The 27,627-nt window shown below is 40.7% G+C and overlaps 1 protein-coding gene across 1 annotated transcript in view; it reads right to left on the reverse strand.

The window, feature by feature from the left end:
• gfra4a (GDNF family receptor alpha 4a) overlaps positions 1-27,627 on the reverse strand; it is a 148,441-nt gene that overhangs the window by 23,653 nt on the left and 97,161 nt on the right. Inside the window, exons 2-3 of the mRNA XM_067385097.1 lie at positions 6,418-6,696; positions 6,057-6,137 (exon numbers count right to left, since the gene is read on the reverse strand). Coding sequence (XP_067241198.1) covers positions 6,057-6,137; positions 6,418-6,696 — 360 coding nt within the window. The remainder of the gene's footprint in view (positions 1-6,056; positions 6,138-6,417; positions 6,697-27,627) is intronic.

Below are 27,627 nucleotides of genomic sequence, written 5' to 3' on the forward strand. Positions count from 1 at the left end.
CCAGTATGCGGCAGTCCTGTGGGCAAAAATGCCTTGTTGATGCTAGAGGTCAGAGGAGAATGGGCCGACTGATTCAAGCTGATTAAAGAGCAACTTTGACTGAAATAACCACTCGTTACAACCGAGGTGTGCAGCAAAGCATTTGTGAAGCCACAACACGCACAACCTTGAGGCGGATGGGCTACAACAGCAGAAGACCCCACCGGGTACCACTCATCTCCCCTACAAATAGGAAAAAGAGGCAACAATTTGCACGAGCTCACCAAAATTGGACAGTTGAAGACTGGAAAAATGTTGCCTGGTCTGATGAGTCTCGATTTCTGTTGAGACATTCAGATGGTAGAGTCAGAGTTTGGCGTAAACAGAATGAGAACATGGATCCATCATGCCTTGTTACCACTGTGCAGGCTGGTGGTGGTGGTGTAATGTTTTCTTGGCACACTTTAGGCCCCTTAGTGCCAATTGGGCATCGTTTAAATGCCACGGCCTACCTGAGCATTGTTTCTGACCATGTCCATCCCTTTAAGACCACCATGTACCCATCCTCTGATGGCTACTTCCAGAAGGATAATGCACCATGTCACAAAGCTCGAATCATTTCAAATTGGTTTCTTGAACATGACAATGAGTCCACTGTACTAAAATGGCCCCCACAGTCATCAGATCTCAACCCAATAGAGCATCTTTGGGATATGGTGGAACGGGAGCTTCGTGCCCTGGATGTGCATCCCACAAATCTCCATCAGCTGCAAGATGCTATCAATATGGGCCAACATTTCTAAAGAATGCTTTCAGCACCTTGTTGAATCCATGCCACGTAGAATTAAGGAAGCTCTGAAGGCGAAAAGGGGTCAAACACAGTATTAGTATGGTGTTCCTAATAATCCTTTAGGTGAGTGTAGTAATATATTCAAAATGTAAAAATATACAACCTACTTGACTTTACTGCAAAAATATAATTCTTTTAATTCAGCCAAGTGTTCATGCCGTGACAAATCGATCTTCTACTGTTTGCACGTCTTCACATGATGCAAATTCGCAGGTCAGAGTTCACCAAACTTGAACTTTGCAATGCATAGAAATGCGAAACTTTTCGCACAAGCTTGTGTTTCCAGTCTGATGCATTCGCATGTGTTTGAATGGAAATCAATGGAACAATAAGTGTAGAGTGAAAAGTGTGTACTGAAGAAAGAAAGGGAAAAAACCCAATTGACTGGTCCAGCTTTGGGTTTGTGAGGCCAACTATGTGTGAAAGTGAGTACTGTTTGTGGAATGAGTTCAAAGTTTTTGTCCTAACTAGCTGCGAAGGCGACACGCGATGATACAATTTTAGAAACTGTTTCTATTTTTTCGGCGACATCGCAGCTGGAACAACAACACAAAGTATGATAATGAAAATCTCAGGTACTGTTTATGCGCTTTATTTAATGTTAAAAGCATCTAATGTGAGTTTGAATATCATTTTGTGTGCCATACTGAAATCAAAAATGGACAATTCCCCTCAAATCTTCAAAATAAATGAAAAGAAACAAGAACCTTCAAACTGTCAACTCATTGTGAAAAGACAAGTTTATTCTATGACAAAGATTGTTTTAGTAACTCAGTTTGTATTTTTATAATGTAAAAATTCTGTAATATTCATGAATTTGATGTCCATTTCTTCGCGAGAACAGGTGTTGTGCCAAATTTCGACTCCCTGCCAAATTATTACCCCCCTCTGATTGCCTAATCCTAACCCCACCCCTAAACCTAACCCCTCCCTCACACCGATTTCCTAAATCTACCATTACTAGGGGGGTAATAATATGGCGGGGGTAGGGATTTGGTACAACACCGGGAGCTTGTCGAGAGAGCCCGCCCATGCGCTCTTCTGATTGGTTGTGATTTTTGATTGACATTATAACGTCCTATAGTCGCGTCACATCTGGTGTGGACAGACATTTTGTTTTGTCACTGGAATCTTATCCCATCGTATCCTGTTAGAACACGGTGCATGAAGGTCCACCCTCAAACCTAACCATCAGTGGGGCATAAGCAAATCATATCAAACTGAAATGTAAAAATTAGATTGTATGAATTCATATGAATTTGTCAAAACAAAAAACTTGTTCTGAATCGGCATGAGAGTGTTGAATGCACTTACAAAAGCCTTCCAATATAATAACTTTGCTCACTTCTTATGTTCTTTCTTTCTTTAATTTTTCATATTCAAGAGATTTCGCTCAAAGTCTGTTGAAAACATACAAATGAGATTGTAGCATGCAGTAGGCACAAATGTTGTCAAAACGTGAAACAGTTCTGAATCGGCATGACAGTTTGTTGAATGCACTTCCAAAAGCCTTCCAGTTCAATAACTAATGTCATCTATTGTATCCACTACTCAGTTGGCCAGGGATATGCATATTGTTCCAGACGCTGTGAATTTCCGTGACGGCCTTGTCCAGCTGTCAGAGCGGGCTGAGTTCTGGAGGTACGCTCTTGCTCATTGTTCTAATGAGGGTTGAGGTTCACGCGGAACGTCTCTTTCTCTCATGTACTAATGAAGGTTTGAGTTGGTCTGCTCAAAGTGGATGTGAGTCTGGGTGGCCCGTGTGTGCTGCTAATGAATAGAGCATGAGTGAGAATGAAAGTTGAATGAGTCTGGTCTCTATCACAGAGCAGGTCCCAGCTGAGACTGGCTGTTCCTGCTGCTTCATTTTTCATATCAGACTAATGTGGGCTGCAGAGAGCCTGCCAGCATTACACTGCCATAGAGCTCGCTTTATCTCTCTCTCTCTCACTCTCTCTCCCATGAGCCATGAACTTTTTTAGCCACTGCCCTCTTCATTGTCGTCTTTTCTTCATCTTCACCTCCTCTATATCTTTAAGCATGCATGCTCTATTTATTAGCTATCCATCCAACCATCCCATGGTTTTTCTTTGCTTCCTTCCTTGTTTTTGTTTCCTTCCATCCTATCTTTCCCTTCTTTCTTTGCTCTTTTTTTCTTAATTTCTTTGTTTCCTTCCTTTGCTTTCATCCTTTCTTTGCTTCATCCCCTTTTTCTTCATTCCTTTGCTTTTTTCTATCATTTTTCTTCCCATATTTCTTCTTTCTACTTTTCCTCTTCTTTAATTCCATCATTTTGTTTTCTCTCTTCCTTTCTTCCTACTTTAATTTCTTCTTAGCATGCTTTCTTTGCTTCCTTCTTTCCTTCCATTGCTTCCTTCCTTTTGCTTGCTTCCTTTTATTGCCTTTGCTTCCTTCCTTTATTCCTTGCTTTGCTTGCTTCTTTCCTTCCTTTATTTTCCTTCCTTCCTTCTGTCCATTGCTTCCTTCCTTCTATTCCTTCTGTCATTGCTTTTTTCGTTACTTCCTTCCTTAATTTACTCCTTTGTTTCATTCCTTTCTTTGTTTCCTTGCTTCCTTCCTTTATTCCTTGCTTTGCTTGCTTCTTTCCTTCCTTTATTTTCCTTCCTTCCTTCCTTCCTTGTCCATTGCTTTCTTCCTTTCATTCTGTCTGTCCATTGCTTCTTTCGTTACTTACTTCCTTCATTTACTCCTTTGCTTCATTCCTTTCTTTGTTTCCTTGCTTCCTTCCTTTCTTTATTTCCTTCCTTTGCTTCCTGTCTTCGTTTATTCCTTGCTTAGATATTTTCTTTCCTTTCTTTATTTCCATTCCTTCCATTACTTCTTTCGTTGCTTCCTTACTTCCTTTAATCATTTGCTTAATTCCTTTCATTTTCTTTCTTTCTTTCTTTCTTTCTTTCTTTCTTTCTTTCTTTCTTTCTTTCTTTCTTTCTTTCTTCCTTTCTTCCTTTCTTCCTTCCTTCCTTCCTTCGCTTCATTCCTTTGCTTCATCCCCTTTTTTCTTCATTCATTTGCTTTTTCCTATCATTTTTCTTCCCTTATTTCTTCTTTCTACTTTTCGTCTTCTTTAATTCCATCATTTTGTTTTCTTTCTTCCTTTTTTCCTACTTTAATTTCTTCTTAGCATGCTTTCTTTGCTTCATTCTTTCCTTCCATTGCTTCCTTCCTATATTCCTTCTGTCCATTGCTTCTTTCGTTACTTCCTTCCTTAATTTACTCATTTGTTTCATGCCTTTCTTTGTTTCCTTGCTTCCTTCCTTTATTCTTTGCTTTGCTTGCTTCTTTCCTACCTTTATTTTCCTTCCTTCATTCCTTGTACATTGCTTTCTTCCTTCTATTTCGTCTGTCCATTGCTTCTTTCGTTACTTCCTTCCTTCATTTACTCCTTTGCTTCATTCCTTTCTTTGTTTCCTTCCTTTGCTTCCTGTCTTCGTTTATTCCTTTCTTTGATTGCTTCTTTCCTTCCTTTATTTCCCTTCCTTCAATTACTTCTTTCGTTGGTTCCTTACTTCCTTTAATCCTTTGCTTCATTCCTTTAGTTTTCTTTCTTTCTTTCTCTTTCTTTCTTTCTTTCTTTCTTTCTTTTCTTGCAATCTTCCTTCGCTTGCATTTTTCCTTCCTTCCTTCCTTCCTTCCTTCTTTGCTACCTTCCTTCCTTCGCTTGCATCCTTCCTTTCTTCCTCCCTTTATTTCTCTTGCTTCCTTTCTTCTCTCCCTACTTTCTTTTCATCCTTCTGTGCTTATTTCTCTTTTTTATTTTTCCTTCCTCTTCCATTTGTTCTTCCATTCTTTCTTTCTTTTCCATCCTTCCTTCCGTCCTTCCTTCATTTCTTTCTTTCTTTTTTTCTTTCATATTCAAGAGATTCTGCTCAATCTGTTTTGGCAAGATTTCTCATCCACCATTAAGGGATTTTGCGAGCTTGTGATCAATACTGAGCCAATATTCTGGTACTCATTACATTGCTGTAAACACAGATTTGGGATGTAAGTACATTAGAGTTTGTTGGGACCAATCAAACTGTTATTACAGGCCTTACACTTCACACATACACTTACACTCACTAATATATATCTACAATGAAAAATGTACCTTTCAAGGCTAATATAATATATTCATTAAAATACACTGAAAGCCTCATGCCACATGAGTGGGATAATATGCAATAGAAATAATAAGGACAAATTCAAACATGTAGAGAGAAAGAGAAATTAACAAAAGCACCTGTTTGGATAAGTGGGCTTTTTAATTTGAGACTGTTTTACTGGCAGAACAGCCCGTTACAAGGTCATTATAATGTTGAGAATATATTTCATTAATTTCTCCCATTTTTAACAGTTTCTTTGTCTTTTTTATTATTATTTCTGTGTCTATCTCTCCCCCCCCCCTCTCTCTACCCTCCTGTTTCTAATTTCCACATTTTTGTTTGATCTTTGTTGTCTCAAGCCAGCTTGTTAAACGCTCTCTGTGTTTGAGAGTTGAGAGCAGCCATCATTAAAAGTCATGCATGAATGACCGACATTACTTCCATTACTTTGAGGAAATCGTTCTCTGTCCTATCCCCAAGAGTTTAAATGTTATTTTATGTGCGTCTGCTTGGACTCAAGTGTGTCTATGAGTGTGTGTGAGCATGAGAGAGATGATGAGTAAATGGATCATTATGTGCTGCCCTCGGGGTCCATAAAATTCAGCTCATGCCTGAAGCACCCCATAAACTGAGGCTGACAAACTGACAGTTTTAGTCATGTGGCTCCTCCAAAAATAAGTTTCTAAACTTGGTATGCTGCTATTTTGAGGGAACATAATGAGATGGGAGAGAGAGATAAGAAAATGAAGACCGAAAAGACTTGATTAGAAAACGAAATTCAGAAATAAATCATCCGACCGTCTTTGTTAGGTTCGATCTGAGAAACTATGGCCCACAATGAAATGTTTGTTCTGCTCTTGACAGTTCCCTAATGCATGTCTCATTTCGTAGAAAACACAGTTTATCATCAACAGTGCAGATGAACTCCAGTTATGTTATATCCAAGTACATTAAACAAAGTGCTCATGTTTTGCTGTTGTAAGCTATTAAGCTCTGCCCTATTAATAACTCTTCACTGCTAATGCTTGGCATAGAAGTGACAAAACACATCGTGATCAGTTCCAAATATCAGTTCCAACATCATAGTACATAATCGGCATAGTGTGTCTGTGCAAATCACTGACCTGCAGCGATGGAGGCCAGGCGAACATAATCAAAGCCCCGCTCAACAGGCTCATAGGGGTAATTCTCCACCAAGCTCAGCCCTGTAAACGCACACACAAACAGGGGTTTCGTGGCTATGGTAACAGAGTATTTTGTGTCGGTGAATAAATGAGAGTGTCACAGGTAAAAGTTCAGTTTGAAGTAATGCTTCTATAATGCTAAACTGGTTAGCATATTAAAACGCAGCATCTAATTAGCATCCACTGAAGTGGTTTCCGGGGACCGCGTGGGCGTGTGGGCATTAGAACTTGTAATTGCATCATTGTGTGAGCGGGTGCTTTGTACGTGACAAAGACAAATTATGAATATGAATTCGCTCACCGTGCAGTACGGACTGCTTGAGGCTCCAGTAGATACTAAGACAGTTCTTCTCTCTCTTCATACCCCGTTTGCACTGGCATCGGTGCAGGGGGCTGGACAGCAGGGCCGTCACCGCGTTCTCACAGTGGTTGCGCGCCCCCGGACCCAGCTTCACACTTCCGCCGCCTGCGATGCACTGCCGCAGCGTTCTCAAGCGCGGGCTGCATGCCTCGTCACTGGAGCATGAATCTCCAGCAGTCAGACAGTCCCACCGGCTCCCGAACACCAGCCGCGGCACCCCTGCACAAAGATCATTTACAGAACATTTAGACCTGTCCGTAACACTTAACAATAATGTCACATTAGTTAATGTTAGTTCATCCATTAAAGGATTAGTTCACTTCAGAATTAAAATTTCCTGATAATTTACATTGCCATCCAAGATGTTTGTCTTTCTTTCTTCAGTCGAAATGATTTTAAGGTTTTTGAGGAAAACCTTTTTTCTCCATATAGTGGACTTCACTGGGTTTCAATGGGTTGAAGGTCCAAATTGCAGTTTCACTGCAGCTTCAAAGAGCTCTATATGATCCTAGCCAAGGAATAAGGGTCTTATCTAGCGAAACGATCGGTCATTTTCTAAAAAATTTTATTCTTTTTTAACCACAAATGCTCATCTTGCACTGCTCTGTGATGTGCCACACATTACGTAATCATGTTGGAAAGGTCACGCGTGACGTAGACCAAAACTCCATCTCATTTTTTCCTTCTTCTTCAAAATCTTCCGACATTGCTGTTTTACGTTTTTGTAAAGACCATTTGACTTAGTCTTTGCACGCTTGCTTTGTAAACACTGGATAGGTGCTTTAGACCCTTCAATCTGTTGTACCCTATTGAAGTCCACTATATGGAGAAAAATTGTGGAATGTTTTCCTCAAAATCCTTAATTTCTTTTTGACCGAAGAAAGAAAGACATAAACATGGGGGTGAGTAAATTTTAATTCTGAAGTGATCTAATCCTTTAACTAATATTAAGTAACAATAAGCATTAAATTTTTTACAGTAATTATTAAGTAAGGGATAATTTACATCCAGCCAGTTGTTATTGCAAATTAAACGCCAATAGAGTTTACATTATCCTGCTTGTTACAAAGCTACTTACCACATAGTCTGAACACAAATGCTGATTTGAGTTTAAATATTTTATTAGCTTAAAGGTGCCATAGAATTGAAAATTGAATTTACCTCGGCATAGTTAAATAATTAGAGTTCTGTACATGGAAATGACATACAGTGAGTCTCAAACATCATTGTTTCCTCCTTCTTATTTAAATTTGATTTGTGCAAAAGACCTCTGAAGAACAGGCGAATCTCAACATAACACCGACTGTGACGCAACAGTCGGCATCATTAATATGTACGCCCCCAATATTTGCATATGCCAGCCCATGTTCAAGGCATTACACAAGGCAGTATTAACATCTGGAGCAGCACAGCAGAGTCAACAGACTTTATGCAGGTAAGCAAGCAAGGACAATAGCGAAAAATGGCAGATGGAGCAATAATAACTGACATGATCCATGATAACATGATATTTTTAGTGATATTTGTAAACTGTCTTTCTAAATGTTTCGTTAGCATGTTGCTAATGTACTGTTAAATGTGGTTAAAGTTACCATTGTTTCTTACTGTATTCACAGAGACAAGAGCCATGTTGTTATTTTCATTATTAAACATTTACAGTCTCTATAATTCATAAACACAACTTCATTCTTTATAAATCTCTCCAACAGTGTGTAATGTTAGCTTTAGCCACGAAGCAGAGCCTCAAACTCAGCCTCAGAATCAAATGTAAACATCCAAATAAATACTATACTCACATGATCCGATAGGCTTCATGATGAACACTTTGTAAAGGTCCATTTTGAGGGTTATATTAGCTGTGTGAACTCTGTTTATGCAATGTTGGGGAGCGTGAGCATTTAAAGGGAACGTGCGCTGAACCGGCGCATTTATAATTATGCCCCAAAATAGGCAAAAAATCGATGGGGTATTTTAAGCTGAAACTTCACAGACACATTCATGGGACACCTTAGACTTATATTACATCATGTAAAAAAACGTTCTATGGCACTTTTAAGTTTCCATGAAGAAAAACAGCTCCTAGCAAGCAGCTTAGATGAACAAGCAAGGTGGATATTTAAAGGGATAGTTCACCCATAAATGAAGATTAATTACTCACTCTCATGTTGTTCCACAACCGTAAGACCTTTGTTAATCTTCAGAACAAAAATTAAGATATTTTTGAGGGTGAGTAATTAATGACAGAATTTTCATTTTTGCATGAACTATCACTTTAAGGGATACTGTACAGTTGTAGGCCTATCACTTATTACAGAGCCTTTCACCAAATAAATAATGACGGGGATATGAAATATTGATTTTAGAGGAAATCTTACCTGTTTATTATCTTATAATCCATTGCAAGTGTACAAAACAATCATTCTAGCAACAGGATGAGAACTTTAACTATATTACCACGCTTTATAAGTATTTTTCATGTTTCATGTTACTAATGTTAACAAATGGAACTTTTTTTTTAAAGTGTCACTGATTTATCATTCATAAAAAAAAAAAAAAAAAAAAAACTATTATAATATACAACATGGATTGCTGTAAACAAATAGCAATATTAGGATGTGGGCGACTAAGGGAATCATTTAAATGTCTATCCTATGTCAACCTCATCAATTTTCCCTGCCTTTTCACAGTTACGCCACTTGTTTTCAGAGGGTCAGCGAGCAGAAAAATGTGGAGGACTGAATGACAAACAACCAGAGTTGTTCATCAAAGGATGAAATCATCTTTCCCGAAAATTACCTGCATAATCATATGCGACAAAGCAAAACAAAACTGCGCCCTTCTTTGATTGTTAAAATATGAAAAGAGCCCGCATTCAAACCAGAAGTTAATGGCAGAGAATAATTCTGATTTCCCATCATGCACTGCCTTTTTATCTCAAGGGCAATAAATGCATCTCACACATCTGTTTAGCTGAAACACATGTCAGTAACTTCAGCAGGTAAAGTAAGTTTCCCGATGCAGTTCACACACTACCTCATAGTCTTTGTTTAGCTTGTTTATTGTGTGATATATGCATCAAATATCTTTTATTGCTGTTTACATAATGAGATCTTAAATATCATGATCTCTGCATTGTTTAAAGAAGCCGAATGCAATAATGGTCTTATTGGAGTAGTTTCAGCCTCAGACGGCCCTCCCACGGAGTGCCCACCATCCCTGCCCTGACCATCTGATTAATATATCACACAAAACTGGCAAGCATATCTGAAAATTTTAGGTTATTTGTGTTCTTCCACACCAGTCTATGATTGAACCTGCTCCAGGGGCTGCTGCTAAAGTTCTCAGCCGTCTTTGAGTTCTATTCTGTGTACCACTCTAACTATCTGGTTTGGTTCAGCTACCAAATCGGACAGAAGGAAAGAGCAATGGACTGTCAGGACTGCTGAGAAGATTATTGGTGCTCCACTGCCCACCCTCCAAGACCTGTACATCTCCAGACTGAGGAAACAGGCAGGAGAAACCACTTCACACACACACACATGCTGTTGCCTCTTTGAACAGTTGCTACAGAGCACTAGAACATCCAGCCATGAGTTTTTCCCCTCAGGCCATCTACCTCATGAACAATTAAAACTGCCTCATGGGTGTCCCAACAGTGCAATGCTGCTATTGTGAACAATCGTAATTGTGATATGTCGATTCAACTACATGTACATATTCTATACCTGTACACCCTTGTGAAAAAAAGTACAATGTAGCATACTTCAAAAAAAGAGCACTAATTATAGAAATAATATACTTTCATAAGAATATGCTTGAGTGCCAACTGAATGTAATGTTTTCAGACATTTAATTGCATGGTAATTGCAATTAAATGAAAATGTATTATAGTTCATTATAGTAAATCAGAGGTAGTCATCCTTGCTCCTGAAGAGTTCAGCTCCAACCCCAATCAAACACCCCTAGTTTAAATATATAATAAATTCAATTAGCTTCAATTAGCCATTTCACAATTACTTCTATTGTCTTTGAAACATGGTTAAAGTGTACTGCTGAATGTGGTGAAAAGCATTTATACTTTAAAGGGTTATACAGCAAAATCTCCAGAGTTAAATCAACTCTTCTCAGAGTACATATGGTCCTTCTCTAAATAGTGTTAAAGTAATCTGTAAGTTAAAGTTAATGAGATAATCAAGCAATTAATTACGTGATGATTGTGCATTAGTGATGAACACCTGCTGTTAACAAGCAGAATCACTGAAGAAAAGAGAAACACAAGAACTGACTTCAGTCACAGCCTTATTAATTGCTTAATTATCTCATTAACTTTAACTCTGCTTCAGTGTTACTTTAACACTATTTAGAGAGGGACCATATGTACTCTGAGCAGAGTTGATTTAACTCTGGGGATTTTACTGTGTAGTTCACCCAAAAAAATTCTGTCATTTATTACTCACCCTCATGACGTTCCACACCTGTAAGACCTTCGTTAATCTTTGGAACACAAATTAAGATATTTTAGTTTAAATCTGATGGCTCTGTGAGGCCTCCATAGGGAGCAATGAACACTTCCTCTGTCAAGATCCATTAATGTACTAAAAACATATTTAAATCAGTTCATGTGAGTACAGTGGTTCAATATTAATATTATAAAGCGACGAGAATATTTTTGGAGCACCAAAAAAAAACAAAATAATGACTTATTTAGTGATGGCCGATTTCAAAACAATGCTTCAGGAAGCATCGGAGCATAAATGAATCAGTGTATCGAATCAGCGGTTCGGAGTGCCAAAGTCACGTGATTTCAGCCATTGGCAGTTTGACACGTGATCTGAATCATGATTCGATACACTGATTCATTTGTGCTCTGATGCTTCATGAAGCAGTGTTTTGAAATCGGCCATCACTATATAGGTCTGTATTTCGTTTTTTTTTTTTTTCTGAATCACTGTACTCACATGAACTGATTTAAATATGTTTTTAGTACCTTTATGGATCTTGAGAGAGGAAGTGTCATTGCTCCCTATGAAGGCCTCACGGAGCCATTGGATTTCAACAAAATAAATGACAGAATTTTTTGGTGAGCTAACCCTTTAATATAAAGTTTAAATAAAACTTCTAATCTAACATTGTTACAAAGTTCAGTTTTTAAAAGTGTACTTAAGTATGTGTTACGAAACATTGTTATGAAAGTGGTCTTTTATTTCATTTATATTACATTATCTGAGTACATGTTTTTTTTTCTCAAAACACTTTTAAGATCCGAAGTACACTACAAGTGCACATTCAGTACAATTAAGCACACTCCTTTTCACAAGGGCAAAGTTAAACTTTTATCTTGTCTGGGTTTGTTTCATGTAGTTTTTCTGCATCAGTTTTTTTTTTTTTCAGTTTGTCACCAAGAGACAAGATGAGACAAGAGAAGGGACATGACATGATGAGAGATGATGAGATGAGATACGACAAGACAAGAAAAGACGATAGAAGAGAAGCGATGAGACGAGAGGAGAAAACACGAGATAGACGATCTGTGCGGGAACCTTGCACATCATCTAAGATAAATTCCTAAATGAAGCAAAGTGTTGCCACAAAAACTAATCTCATTGTGCCTAAAAAGAGACTAATCCAGTGTGCAAGATGAACCTGCTCAATGGATTATGCCATAATCAGATTATTTCTTCATGAAATAATGTACGGGAATGGTTGAAGACTGACAAGCAGCCATTCTGAGAACCTTGCCGCAGTACAGCTGCTACATCAAAGCAGCGGTGCCCAAAGCAATTATGGGAAATCATCTAGTTTGTCACTCACATTGGTTCCAATACTTTACACCTCCCATCAGTGTGCTAAAATTAAACACCCACACACACTTCAACAGAAGAATACCTACATGGACACACAGATAAAAGACACAAATGCTGCCGTAGAGATGGAGCGAAAGGCATTAACATCTGGTAATTAAGTTGATTAACTACAACAATAAAGGGTCTATCTATACTTGTGTGTGCGTGAGGAAGTCTCTCCGCTAGAGGTTGAGAGGACGACCAGCGCTCTCGGATCTTGCACCCTTGGGTAAGAAACTTACAAAGCTCTCACACACTTCCTCACAATTAGACCTGCATAGAGAGACCTTATCGGCACAGAGATGTGCTAATGGTGCATGCGAGCGAGAAAGAGAGAGAGAAAGAAAGCGAGCGCTGTCCCCCTGAGAGATAAGGGTCTACACAATCCTCAGAGATGCCATCACAGTGAACCTCAGTGTCACTCAGCATTTACTAGGCAGCGTACTCCCCTTATCCTAATACACTGATGGTGTGCTTACCTCTGTCACACAGTCTCTCATGTCCTATTGTGTGTCACCCTTTATGCCCTCAATGTCCATAGGCAATTTTAGACCCTATTTAGAAAGGCTTCAGCCACACTGTTTTTAATCTAGCCCCCTTAAAAATCTGTCATTATGGGATTTCTCTTCCACTTGCTCAAAGGAGCGGTTGCAGTAAGCTATTTTAGGGTATTGCGCTCTAAATCCTCCTCTCACCAAAAAACTTGAAAGTTCATTATACATTTATCTAGTCAGTAGCACACCCTAGAACCATGTGACTGAATGTGTCCTGGTTACTACTCATTGGTGTTGGCGTAGAAACCATTATAACTGACTCACCTATTTTTAGAAATTCCTACCTTCGTCCATTTTATAATCAGTGTTGGAGGTAACACATTACAACTAACGTGAGTAATGTAATCAGATTACTTTTATCAAGTAACAAGGAAAGTAACGCATTACTTGTCAATTTACAACAAAATATCTGAGTTACTTTTTTAAATAAGTAACGCAAGTTACTTTGTTTTCCCATGTTTTGGCAGCACAGCTGAAAGGTTTGTTTGAGCTGCGCCCTCTACTGTACAGGTGTGAATTTGCATTTCCTTCAGCCGGAGCCTTATTCATTTACTTTTGTTGTGAAAGGGCCCTTACATTTGTCAAAAATAGAACTTTTCTGTTGTTATAAAAACAAACAAACAACCCAGCCAAGATTAGAAAAGTAACGCAAAAGTAACATAACACATTACTTTACAAAAAAGTAACTAAGTAGTCTACTAGTAGTCTAGTAGTTGCTCATGTTGCTTGGCCACAGTATGTAGTACATACTTTCAGAGTATCTGTAACAATTATTGGGCAAATGTTACATCACTTAATTAATATCCATGTCTGATATGTGGCCCTCTACACTTTTTTATTTAAAAAATAATTTTCAATTTTGAACCTGCAACCTCTCATGTTTCTGTGTTTCTAGGCAAACTTACACTGCAAAAAGTCAATTCTTGCTCAGCTTTTTTGTCTGGTTTTCCAGTACAAATATATAAGCATTCTTAAATCAAGATACCTTAACTTGAAAAGCAAAATAACATAACATATTAAGTTTTTTTTTTTCCTGATTAAATTTAAATAAAAAAGTTTGCTTAAAGCAAGAAAAACATCAGCCAGTGAGGGAAAGAAAAAATGTTATCCATTTGAATTAGTCTAAGTGGATTTTTCTTACACCACAGGCATTTTTTCTTGTTTTATGCATAATCTTAAATTTAATTAAAAAACCAAGAACTTATCTAATGTCATTTTACTTTTCAAGAAAATGTATCTTGATTTAAAAATGTTTACATATTTGTTAACATACTGAGTGAGAAATTCACTTTTGTTATGATATAGACACGGAGGCAGAGATAAAAGCAATCCAGGTGAGTTTATTGGAACAATATGTGGCACACAGAGTGGTAATGGCTGTTATCAGGTTCTTGAGAGATGAATATAAAGTAATACTGTCCTTGTGTGGTTTGTGGATCCAGGAGTTGAGCTGAGATGGAGGGAGACGTTGGAGACACTCACACACACAGATGGGTAAGCACACGAAGGGACCAGGAGACGAAGGAGATGAAGGAGATCGCTGGAGCAGGTTAGTATGTTGAAGGGGAGTCCTTAAGGTAAGCATATACATGGCGTAGTGCAAACGAGACCGGACAGTGAGTGTGTGTGAGAGTGGTGGCTTTGTAGTGCTGGTGATTGCAGAGTGAATGAGGTGCAGGTGGCGGTGATTAATAAGCTGGTGATTGAGTGCGTGGGTACTGTGGTGAGGTGGAGCCTGGCGTGTCTGTGACAGTACCCCCCCTCCCACGGCCCGCTCCTGAGGGCCGCGGACCCCGACGTCGTGGTGGTCTTCCCCTGGGTCGTGGGGCAGGTCTGTCTGGATGGTTGGTATGGAAGTTCTGTAACAGAAGAGGATCAAGGATATCGTTCCTGGGAATCCATGAGCGTTCCTCGGGACCATAGTCCTCCCAGTCCACGAGGTATTCGAGTTTACCACCACGGCGCCGGGAATCCAAGATCTCGTGGACCACGTAGGCTGTGCCGTCTTCTAGGAGAAGTGGAAGGGGGGCTCGGCGGCTGCCACGTCAGGCTCTGTGGAGGGAACAACAGAAGGGTGGTGAGGTTTAAGTAGAGACACGTGAAATGTAGGATGGATTCTACTATACTGTGCCGGGAGTTGGAGACGATAGGTGACGGGGTTGATCTGCCGAAGGATGGTGAACGGGCCAATGAAGCGGGGACTCAGCTTTTTGCAGGGCAGACGCATCCTGATGTCCCGGGTGGACAGCCAGACCTTCTGCCCCGGCTGGTAGACAGGAGCCTCGGAGCGTCGAAGGTCGGCTGCCATCTTGCGTCTGCGCAGGGCCCTCTGCAGCTGGTGGTGAGCTGAGTCCCACACCCTCTCGCTCTCCCGGAACCAGTAGTCGACTGCCGGAACGTTGGAGGGTTCCCCGTCCCAGGGGAACATCGGGGGTTGGTAGCCGAGTACGCACTGGAAGGGTGTTAGTCCCGTTGAGGCTTGGCGGAGAGAGTTTTGTGCGTACTCGGCCCAACCCAGGTACTGGTTCCAGGAGTTCTGGTGGCCGTGACAGAAGGTACGCAGGAAGCGGCCGATCTCCTGGATCTTCCGTTCCGTCTGCCCGTTCGACTGAGGATGGTATCCAGACGATAGGCTGACGGTCACACCCAGGAGGGAGAAGAAGGCTTTCCAGACGTGTGAGACAAACTGGGGTCCTCTGTCGGAGACGATGTCTTCAGGTAATCCATAATAGCGAAAAACATGATTAAACATTAGTTCTGCGGTGGCCATGGCGGTAGGTAGACCCTCCAGGGGTATCAGACGGCAGGACTTTGAGAAGCGGTCCACCACCACCAGGATGCATGTGTGACCGTCAGATTCGGGGAGATCGGTGACGAAGTCCACTCCCAGGTGTGACCAGGGTCTCTCAGGAACGGGCAGAGGAAAGAGCTTGCCGGTGGGAAGATGGCGTGGGCTCTTGGAGATGGCACACTCCCTGCAGCCCTGCACGTACCTCCTGACGTCGTTGGCCATGTTGGGCCACCAGAAGCGTTGTTTGAGCAACGAGAGGGTCTCCTTGACCCCCGGGTGACCAGTGCCAAGTGAAGAGTGAACGCTGTGCAGGAGTGGAGTGCGACGTGTCCGTGTGATGTACTGCAAGCCCGGTGGGCAACCCGGCGGAGTGCGTGTGGAGGCATTGGCGGAGGGAATGGTTTCTTCGGACCACTGGATGGGGCTCATGAAGATGGACTCCGGCAGAATAGTATCAGGTTTTTCGGGCTTTTCCTCAGGAGCATAGAGGCGAGATAAGGCGTCAGCCTTCGTATTCTTTGAACCAGGACGGTAGGAGATGGAGAAGTTGAATCTAGAGAAGAACATAGCCCAGCGAGCTTGGCGAGGATTGAGTCTCTTTGCGGCCTTCAGATATTCGAGATTCTTGTGATCAGTGAGGACTTGAAATGGGTGAGTAGCTCCCTCCAACCAATGCCTCCACTCCTCAAGGGCAAGCTTGACGGCCAGGAGTTCGCGGTCACCGATGTCGTAGTTGACCTCCGCCGGGTTGAGCTTGCGGGAGAAGAAGGCGCATGGATGGAGTCTACTTGGTGTCCCCTGCTGCTGTGAAAGGACCGCTCCCACTCCGGTGGTAGATGCGTCCACCTCTACTATGAACGGGAGGTCCGGGTTAGGGTGGACGAGGAGGGGAGCGGTGGTGAAGGCCTTCTTCAGGGTCTCAAAGGCGTCGGTGGCTAATGGAGACCAGGACAGAGACTTGGGCTGGTGACGGAGGAGGTTGGTGAGTGGACTGACGATTGTGCTGTAGTTTTTGATGAACCGGCGATAGAAATTGGAGAAACCTAGGAATCTTTGGAGTTCTTTGATGGTGGTAGGAGTGGGCCAGGACTGTATGGCGGAGACCTTCCCCTCGTCCATCCGGATGCCACTGTGATCAATCACGTACCCCAGGAACTGGACGGAGGGTTGGTGGAATGAGCATTTTTCAGCCTTGAGGAAGAGATGGAACTGCCGTAAGCGCTGGAGGACCTCCGCAACGTGGTGGCGATGTTCGGCCAAGCTCCGGGAGTAGATGAGGATGTCATCTATATAAACCAGAACGGACTTATGGAGAAACTCCCGGAGCACCTCGTGGATGAAATCCTGGAATACGGAGGGGGCGTTGACCAGGCCATACGGCATCACGAGGTACTCGTAGTGTCCAGTGGGCGTGACGAAGGCGGTCTTCCACTCGTCCCCCTCACGTATCCGGATGAGGTTATACGCGCTGCGGAGGTCCAACTTGGTGAACACAGTGGCACCGCGGAGATGTTCCAGGGCCGCTGGGACGAGGGGAAGTGGGTATCGGAACTTGATGGTGATCTTGTTGAGTGCACGGTAATCGATGCATGGCCTCAAGCCTCCGTCCTTCTTTGCCACGAAGAAGAAGCTTGAAGCAGCAGGGGAAGTAGACGGGCGGATGTAACCTTGTTCGAGTGCCTCCTTGATGTATTCCTCCATGGCCTTCTCCTCCGGTATGGACAGGGGGTATATGCGTCCCCTGGGCACTGGTTCACCCGGCAGCAGATCGATGGCGCAGTCCCATGGCCGGTGTGGAGGAAGCTTGGAGGCGCGTTGCGGGCAGAAGACGTCGCTGAAGGGGGCGTAGTCAGGGGGAACATCCACGGAGCGCTTCTCAACAGGGCTCTCGATGGACGTGGCATTCACGAGAAGAGACTTGGAGAGTGGAGGTTTTGGAACAGGAAGCGCTGGGAAGCAGTCTGGGAAGCAGTGATCGCCCCACTTCAGGACTTCGCCCGTGCGCCAGGAGATGTTGGGGTTGTGTTGTTCCAGCCACGGGCGCCCTAGAACCACGTCAGCGGTGGATTCCTCCAGAACCAGCAAATGGATGTGTTCAGTGTGCAGGATACCGATGCTGAGTTGTAGTGGGCCCACGCAGTGACGGATGTGTCTGCGGCTTAGGGGTTTGCCCGTGATGGAGTGGATTTGATAGCTCGTCGGTGAAGGAGAGATCTTAAGGTTGAGTTGTCTACAGAGGGTGCCTGAGATGAAGTTTCCGGCTGACCCTGAATCAAGGAGCGCCACCACTGGAACAGAGATGTTAGCAGCAGTAAGAGTTACAGTTGTAGTGAGTGGTTTCATTTTCTGAATGGAGGGAAATATTGCACTCACCACGGGTCGAGGAGGACGGATTGGGCATGTGGAGAGATTATGCCCCATTGTTCCGCAATAGAGACAGAGATTCAGGGCCAGCCTTCTTTGTCTTTCGTTAGGGGTGAGACGAGAGTGATCAATTTGCATGGGTTCGTTGGCTGGTTCTGGGGAGCTGACGGGTTCGGACCGACGGAGGAGGTTAGTGGTGGATGACTGGCCCTGGTGTTCTTGAATGCACGACTGCATACGGGACCCCACGCGGATGGCGAGTTGGATGAAGCGTTCTAATCCCATGGAGTCCTCGTATGCAGCGAGATGCAGCCGCACGGAGGGTTCCAGCCCCTGACGGAACGTGGTGATGAGGGCTTGCTCGTTCCATCCGCTGGTGGCGGCTAGCGTTCGAAACTGCAAGGCATATTCGTTAACAGATAGGTTTCTTTGCTTTAGATTATAAAGTTTCTCACCAGTCGAGGAATCAGTCAGCGGTTTCCCGAATACTTCCCGGAAGTGGGAGACGAACGCCGAATAGGATTGGACGACTGGGCCTTTCTGGGTCCACAACGAATCTGCCCATTGCAGAGCCTTCCCTTGCAGTTGTGAAATAATGAACGCTATTTTAGCCGTGTCTGTGGTGTAGAGGTGCGGCTGCATCTCCAGGACCAGCTCACATTGGAGAAGAAATCCGCTGCATTCCTCCGCCGATCCAGAGTAGGGCGCCGGTTTGGCCATGGGACTGGCGGTGAATGCAGGTGAAGGAGTGGTGCTGGTGGGTGCGGAGACAGCCGTGTTGTGGGATGACGATGTTGAGGGCTGTGGTGTGAGTGCTCGACGCAGCACGTCCACGAGTTCCTGGAATGGATCGTTTGTACTCATGCCGTTAGTTGTTATGGTCCGGTCTTCTGTTATGATATAGACACGGAGGCAGAGATAAAAGCAATCCAGGTGAGTTTATTGGAACAATATGTGGCACACAGAGTGGTAATGGCTGTTATCAGGTTCTTGAGAGATGAATATAAAGTAATACTGTCCTTGTGTGGTTTGTGGATCCAGGAGTTGAGCTGAGATGGAGGGAGACGTTGGAGACACTCACACACACAGATGGGTAAGCACACGAAGGGACCAGGAGACGAAGGAGATGAAGGAGATCGCTGGAGCAGGTTAGTATGTTGAAGGGGAGTCCTTAAGGTAAGCATATACATGGCGTAGTGCAAACGAGACCGGACAGTGAGTGTGTGTGAGAGTGGTGGCTTTGTAGTGCTGGTGATTGCAGAGTGAATGAGGTGCAGGTGGCGGTGATTAATAAGCTGGTGATTGAGTGCGTGGGTACTGTGGTGAGGTGGAGCCTGGCGTGTCTGTGACAACTTTCTTTTGCAATATATTTATTAGCCAGGTTTATAATGTGCAACCTACATACACACTTTTTAGATTAGTGTGCCCATGTATAAATGAATGTAGATTTACTGATGATCAACTGTTATTTTAATAGATTTATTTTACAAATGTAATTATCGTTATTGTAATTGTAATTGTAATTTTGAACCAGTGACCTGTTTTATCTTATTTATCAATCTTATATATCATATGTGTAGTCCCAAGATGCACTAACACCTGATAGTTTGATAAAAGGCTAAGATTGAAATCCTAGAATCGCCTCTGTCTCTATACCTTCCCCTCACTCTCATCTTAATTAGTGATTTTAGAATTTTACTTGGCTTGTTATTGATTGGATAAAGGAATCAAATTAAATGTAGAGGAGCTCATAATGATGGATAGAGTGGATCAAAAGAATGCTGATGATTCTCTGCTGTGCTCTGAGGAGCCTAAAGAAACTGCTGTCAGATCACATCTCGCAGCAGACCTCAGATGGATCAATCAAGAGTCCGGCCCTTAAATCCGAGTGACTCCCTATTGCATACACTTGCCTGTGTAAATCCGTGAACGTGCACTGCGGCTCTCTCTACAGTCCGGTTTGATATCTCTCATTGTGACTGAGTTGCGTCAGTTGCACACAGGCTGTGTTCTTGTCATCGTAGCCTTAAACTAATAATTGGAACTACTCCAGCCCCTCCTCCCCCCACCAAGAAAAAAAAAATCTATAATAATAATTGCTTTTGAATGAAACACGACTATACCGTGAAGCTTAGAAACATCTTTGCTAACAACATTTGTTGTTATCAACATCTCTGGAACAACAGGTTTAACAAGCAGGTTTGCATGCTAATCTTACAAAACTAAAGTTGTATTCAATCAGTTACTTTTAACAGGCACACAATGGGACAATTAATCCTATGAAGCCTACTGTATCTTATGTGCAAATTCTTAAGACCTAATCAAAAGCATAACCAAAACTTTCCTGAAAAAACCTGTTGTACACACTCTTCTTCTGTTGTCTAATAGATAGTTTATACTTTTATTAGCAAGTAAAAAGTCTTTTAGTATAATTATTAAAATGTCTACCTTCAGATTGTGACATGCACATCTTTTTGATGTGAAATCTACGCAGCCCGCACATGACATGCAGGGATAAAATAGTAGGCTAAATCATGCGTACGATTTACTAATTCATTCCCTCGATTTATAAATCGTGCACATGATTTGGCAAATCAAGGGAACAAAATAACAAATCATGCACACAATTTAGCAAATCGAGGGAACGAAATAAATCGAGTGCACAATTTACTTTTTTCCCTTGCATGTCATGTCCGGGGCTCTGTAGAAATCTTTACTGATTTTTATAAAATAAATGTAAGAATAACATTTATATTGTTAATACTATTTTAATATAAACATTTACTGGACTGAAAATCATTAAAATGTATCAAATATGATACAACAGGCTTTTGAGTTTCTTTTTGTCATCATTGTTTTGTATTGTATGTTTTACCCCCGTAATAAAAACTACTGAGCTTTGATCATAAAACTAAGCATTGAATGTCATCTTAATGAGGCATATTGGAAGATAGAGTGACAACTAATATTTATATACATTTTATGTATAGTAAATAGTCTGTTAGTCTATATACTGTTAGGAAGATCTCGTTGACTTACAAACTACACTGTAAAAAATATTTTTATGATTTGTTATTACAACATTTCTTTTGTCAAATCAACTTAGATAATTAATGTGGTTCAGAAAACATAATATTTAGAGTTTCTGTTGATTAAACCAATCGCCTTTATCTCCAATTTTTAGTTTAAATGAACTCAATTTTAAGGCAACCATGTAACTTACTTTTTTAAGTTAAACCAACTTTTTGGCCATACAAACAGCAGCATCTGCACCGAATTGCATATATATATATGTTTTTTTTTTTTTTTTGCTCAGTTTGGGCCATTAAAGCCTGATTCATCAAATGACACTCAACAACAACAACAAAGAAATGTATGTATCCCTTTTTCCTAAAGGTTAAATGAACTGGAAAGAAAGATTTTTCTGACTATGATTTCATATTTCAGGATTTGAGCACATGAATGCCTCCAACAATTGGGGACACCGAGATGTAGCCTATATATTATGGTTTGTGTGTATTATCTGTATTAAATCGCCAATTGTATTCAGGTTTGTAGTGACAGGAAGTGCAGATAATTGTCAAGTATGTTGTTTTAGTTAACAAAATCCAATAATCAACCAAATTAACTGAGAAAAGATGCCAGGTAAGCAGCCTGACTGCACAAGGACTCTATATTATTGAACTTCTGAAGAAAGACCAACATAATAATGAGGAGCAGGATGAGGGCAGCTTTGCTGCACTGACTCCAAACACGAGTCCACCACGAGAGATCAGTCTCCAGTGACTTTACTGTTGATTAAACTACTACTATTGAGTCATAGAAGAGGTAGGAGGATAATGTCTATCAGTGCAAGAAAGTTACTGAACCAGCGTTGCAGATAATGCCAATATTGAGATATTGTTTAAAAGAGCGGCAGCTCCATTTCCTAACAGGAGAGCTCATTATCGAGCCTCCGTCAGGGTCAGTGGTCTAGGTGGAGAGTGTCGCTCATTAACGAATGATTTACTCCGGAGTCGTTTGAAGAATAGGCAGATAGTGTCAAGAGAGTGGCTTATGTACTTTCCCCATTATAAGAATGTGTTGTTCGTCCTGTAAACTTTTTTCCCCCCCTCAGAATCCTGAAGGTTGAAAAGCAGTGGACTGAATGTTTTTATGCCCAGAGGCCAGGAGTCTCTTAATCCATCCATGACTGCTGATCAGATCTTCAGGATGACCTGACAGTTGATTGGGAGGAGAATTGACAGACAGACTGACAGTGCTGTTCTTTATACGGGAGAGCACTCATTGAAGGTCAATCTTCACAAATCATGCATTCTGTGAAACCTGAATATGACATGAACTGGCAGAGGACTATTACAACATTTCACATACATGCAGGGCAATGACATTTATGAATGTCCAAAATTAAAGGGAAAATGCTTATAATTCTTAGAAATGTAGTATTTTTATTTTGCATGTTGTTTGACTTTGATTTGGCTGACAAATCCATCCATTTTCCAAACCACTTGTCCAGTATAAGGTGGTGAGTAAGCGGGAGCCTATTCCAGGAGTTTTGAGCCATTGCAGGGATACACAGGGCCAGATTTTTTTTTTTAGCAAAACTGCTTTTCTGCTTTCATCTAAGAAATAATAATAAAAGATCATGCGAAACCACTTAAGGTTTTCAGTTCAAGAATTTCCCTTTTCACTGAAAATACTGGAAAACATAGATTGTCTGATATTATTTGTGGTCTACTCAACATAATTGTGCTTCTCTTCTGAACTTGATTTCTTTCGAAGAACACAATTCTCTAAAATGTGCAATTTACTGGATTTTGCTATGTGAACCAATCAAGTACTCAAAAATAATTTTTGCTGTTGACATTACTGAAAGTGTAGTTCCCAGAATGTATTTGCATGAGACTTAATGGGGAGAGTAAAAATGTTGAAATGAGATATTTTGTGTTTTTGGTCAATGTGAGAGACTAGTGTTGAACGGTTTCAATTAGACTGGGTGAAGTTGTGGAGCAAGAGTGGAGCTTTTTCATAGGCTGAGGATACATACAATTTATGTTTATGCTGCTTTATTTAAAGGGCACACATTTAGCATATAGCATGTGCTATTGCACTCTCATGAACTAACAAGTACAGTGTTATAACTGCATTCTTAAAGGCACAATATTTAATTTTCGCAAGAGGTTTCTTATGCAAAACAAAGGTGTAGCTTGATAATGCCATGAATGAGTGTGGAATCGTGGGGGTTGTAGTCTTCACCTCCACAGTTGATGGAAAGCAATCCAGTGGACTCAGGCAGAAAATCATGTTAATAAATGAGCTAATGTATTAAAGTTTTCTTAAAGTTACTGTGGTGTGAAGCAGGGCGGGCCAAGAGCCACATGAGTCCAGCGGAGCTTTTATTATGCTTATGCTGCTGTCGGCCGCTTCCGCTCTTTTCGTTGTGTATGTGGGGTAACACAGCATTGTTTTACATGGTTAAACCAATCATACTACATACATTTGAGTGTGTTGAAAGTTATATTATAACATCACCTAGAGCGTTCGCTCAGTGGCTGCAATGAGAGACTTTGCAGTAATCTAGATTGATATTATAATGTCATATTAATAAAAACTGGATGACTGGATGTTGCTAAATGACATGCAGTTAATTTAAAAATATATTGTATGATGGAAAAATCTCTCTCTGATTATGCTATGTTAGCCACTTGTGTTGTCTCGGAGGCATGGTAAAAACATGGTACTCGTGGTAAATCAAGAAAACAAGCCATTCAAACAATAAGACTTACTGTGTTGAGCTATATAACAATGATAGTTTTCTGTTGATAAATGTATCCAAACAATTGCTCACCTGTCTAATAAAGCACATAATATGTTAAAGCGTCTTTCCGGTGTTTCCATGGTTTCTACAAAATAAAACTGGAAATCGAGGGTAACATGGATATGGCGTCATCGACAGGCGATGAAATGACATTAAAATTGCTGATTTCTCTGGATTTCAACGGTTGGAAACGTTTCGGATAACGTAAGTACACAAGTCGACAAAATATATAACAATGTTCTAGTAGTTTCTGTATTTTTTAATCTAAAAATATTACATAGTGCCTTTAACTGCATACTGTAAAGAAAAAAATCTTTTTACTATTCCTTTATCCCTCCCTGTTCTAGTTTGTACTATCCTGAACCATGTCTGAAACTTTGTATTACTAGCACTTCTCAACGTTTATTGCTTCTTTAAGATGAATTGCTTGGATAAAAGTGTCTGCTAAATGAATAAATGTAAAATATAAATGTTATAATTTAGTGATGTGACACCAAAATATATGAAACTGAATAAATTAATCATGTCAGGGCACCATAGAAAATCACTCTGAGACTACTTAATTGGGTCGTTTAAAATAACTTTCTATAATGTTGAAATGATGTTTGTGTAACTTACAAATGGAAATGATAAACAGTACATGATTAAATCAAGTTATTTAACACATTTTTCAGTGTTTTATTGAGACTTTTCATTTCATTTGGATATCAGGATAGCTGTTTAATCATGACACGACTGACTTTACACCACACCAAAAAAAATAAAAAAACAGAACAGGTGAATTAAAAGGCATTGTACGAATTGCATTTATACTGTATGTATTTTTGAATAAATCATTAGAACTGGAGAAAAAAATACAATTTTTGATATGCATAAGTTTATTTTTCATACCTCATTGGCATTTTTACTTATTTGAAGCATAACCTTCACTATATTTTGGTAGATTTGGTAGGTTCAAGACATATTCTCTGAAAATGACTAGATGCAACTTTGCTTAGATTTCTTCACTGGAAACGATCTAAAAATACTGGTTAAGAAATGATATTTGCAGTGTAATCCAATCGGGCTCCATATAAAGTGAGTTTATGTGTCTAGCTGAGAATTCATACAGGGACAGCGAGTCCAATCTCCTGTGGCCACCCAGCGACTGAGCTGTTAAATAGGTCGACGATGTAGGTCAGGTGTCCTCCTAATACACGCATGTCTGCACTTCAAAATTCGGATACTACACCTGTCAGCCCAGCTTCCTTTACAAGGAAGAAATGCAGTTTATTCTTCTTTCCCATTGTTTTCCTGTCACATCCTTGCCGTGTCTGTGTGAGTAGGTGTATTTGTGTGTACATGCATGTGGGTATGCATTCAAGTCTCTGTTTCTGTGTGTGTGTGTGTGTGTGTGTGTGTGTGTGTGTGTGAGTATGTAAGTCCAGATTTCAGGAGACGACGTCAGTTTTAGGAAGAATTACGCTGCCTGTCACAAACTCAGACACATTCGCTCGCAAGCTCTATTTACACTGAAATACGAAGTACGGATGAATCTGTCATAAAGCACCCATCATTCCCCCTCCTCTGCATCAAGTTCAGACAGGAAATGCAGCATCCCAAACACTGGGAAAGCAGCAATTAGCTCCGTCTGATGGGCACTGCTGGGACTCCTAAACACATGCTCCGAACAGCCTCCATAGATCTTTTCAAGGTAACATGCTTGTTTGTAGGCGTGTATGTTTGTGTTCCCGTGTGTGTTCAGAGTGATTATTTTTCAGTCTGAAGAACCGAGGCCTGTCAGAAAGTGGAAGAGGAGACAGTTATATTCAAATGACATGAGCTGCAAATTGCAATCAACTTTTCTATCATGTCTCCAGACATTTGAAAGCAGAAGGCAAAATCCTCAAGGGCCGGCGAGCAGCAGAGGACACGCACAGATCTGGATTTCAATGCAAACCGTTCCTCTGCTTCACTGCTTTTAAGAAAGAAAAGATCAGGCTCTACACACACTAAGGAGGTGAGTGTGTGAGTGTAAATAAAATGGCATATTAAAGGTTTTATCAGTGCCACAGCTCAGTGCCACAACGGACATGGCTGAGATGCTTCATTCACAGTGTGAAAAGGGTTTAACTCAGCTTGCTCGTTAAGCCGTCTTCATGTCTCCAAATAGACACACACACACACACACACACACATACAAATAAACAAGGCTCATTGTGTGAGAGCTGAATATAAATCAATGTGCTCAGACTGTGAAGATATGTGTTGCGTTAATGGTGCTGGAGGCAGAATAGATTACATCAGGTCTTGCTTAACTTGATCAGAATGTCTATTTAATATGAGATGTTTGTGTAATTACTCAAGCTTAAGACACATTTTTATGCCATATTTTTTTCTTGAGTTAAATTATTTGATTCAAGGTTCTGAATGTTCTAAGATATTATAAAATCAAAGAAAATCACCTTATTACTGGGTCTTTCTTGCAACAGAAAGCTATTATGCACTAAATGTGCAGTTCAGCACAAAGCAAATAGGACGAGAACTGATAGTATCTCAATGAGGAAGTAATAATACATAATGTGGGCTACTCAGAGAACATAAGGCCGCAATCATTGTTGCTTTGATAGCATGTTCCAGTCTTATCTAATCAATACTAATGTCTTTAGAATGACTTGTTACAACAAATTATGATGATCATGATCAAAAGCAATGGTCACAGTTAATGGCTCTAAAGCAGAGATTCCCATGGCAGGGGGTACTTGGAAATATTTTGATTTTAGATATAAAACAGAAATTATTATATCATTGCCTTAAAATTGTCTGCAGTTACTTTTATGAAGAAAAAATCCAGAATGCTATGCATACATTTGTGTGGATGATATGAAACATCTACCGTTCAAAAGTTTGGTGTTAGTAAGATTTTATTTTATAAGGCTGCATTTAATTAAAAAAATTACAAACAGTAATATTGTGAAATATTACCATTTAAAAAAGAAACTGTTTTCCATTTTAATATATTTTACAATGTTATTTATTCCTGTGATGGCAAATATGAATTATTACTTCAGATTAACTGATTGTTCAGAAATTATTCTAATATGCTGATTTGGTGCTCAAAAGAAGCATTTCTTCTAGAAAACTTTTGCAACATTATAGACAGTGTTGGGGAAAGTTACTTCTTACAATATTGCATTACTTCCTAAAAAAGTAACAAATTGCGTTGCTTCAAAGTAATTTTGTGTAACTTTTTCTCACCTGTGATGGGCTTGCTTGTTTGCTTATTAATAACAACAACAATTTTATTTTTGTCAAATGTAAAGTCCCTTTTACACCAAGGGCCCTTTATGGAATATAGACAGAGTCAGTTTAAATACATTCATGTATTGCCACGATTGGTCAAATAATTGACCAATTTTATTCTTCGTTACTGAAAATAGGTAATTCTGATACATGCAATGACTATCAATTATGACATGTGACTTTAGACCAGACTTTGTTGGTCAATGGCGCTGTCGTTTTCAGTTGCCTCAAAATAGCAACGTGCCAACAATGTGCCTGAACACACCTCGTCTTCAGATAGTCCATGGGCGAACATATTGAAACTATTGCGCGCTGAACGTGAAAATGCATCGGGCTGAAACTAGCAAAAAACACTTGCATTGCGCCAGGTGTATGATAGGGCCCCAAAAGAAAATGCTAATTCACGCCTGGACAGTAGAGGGCGCAGCTCAAACAAACTTTTTAGTCTGGATTGCAGAAGTATGACGCAGGAGAAGAAAGTTCAATGTTATTATTTCA

Source organism: Chanodichthys erythropterus, chromosome 5 (genome assembly GCF_024489055.1).
Source record: "Chanodichthys erythropterus isolate Z2021 chromosome 5, ASM2448905v1, whole genome shotgun sequence".
Lineage (NCBI taxonomy): Eukaryota > Metazoa > Chordata > Actinopteri > Cypriniformes > Xenocyprididae > Chanodichthys > Chanodichthys erythropterus.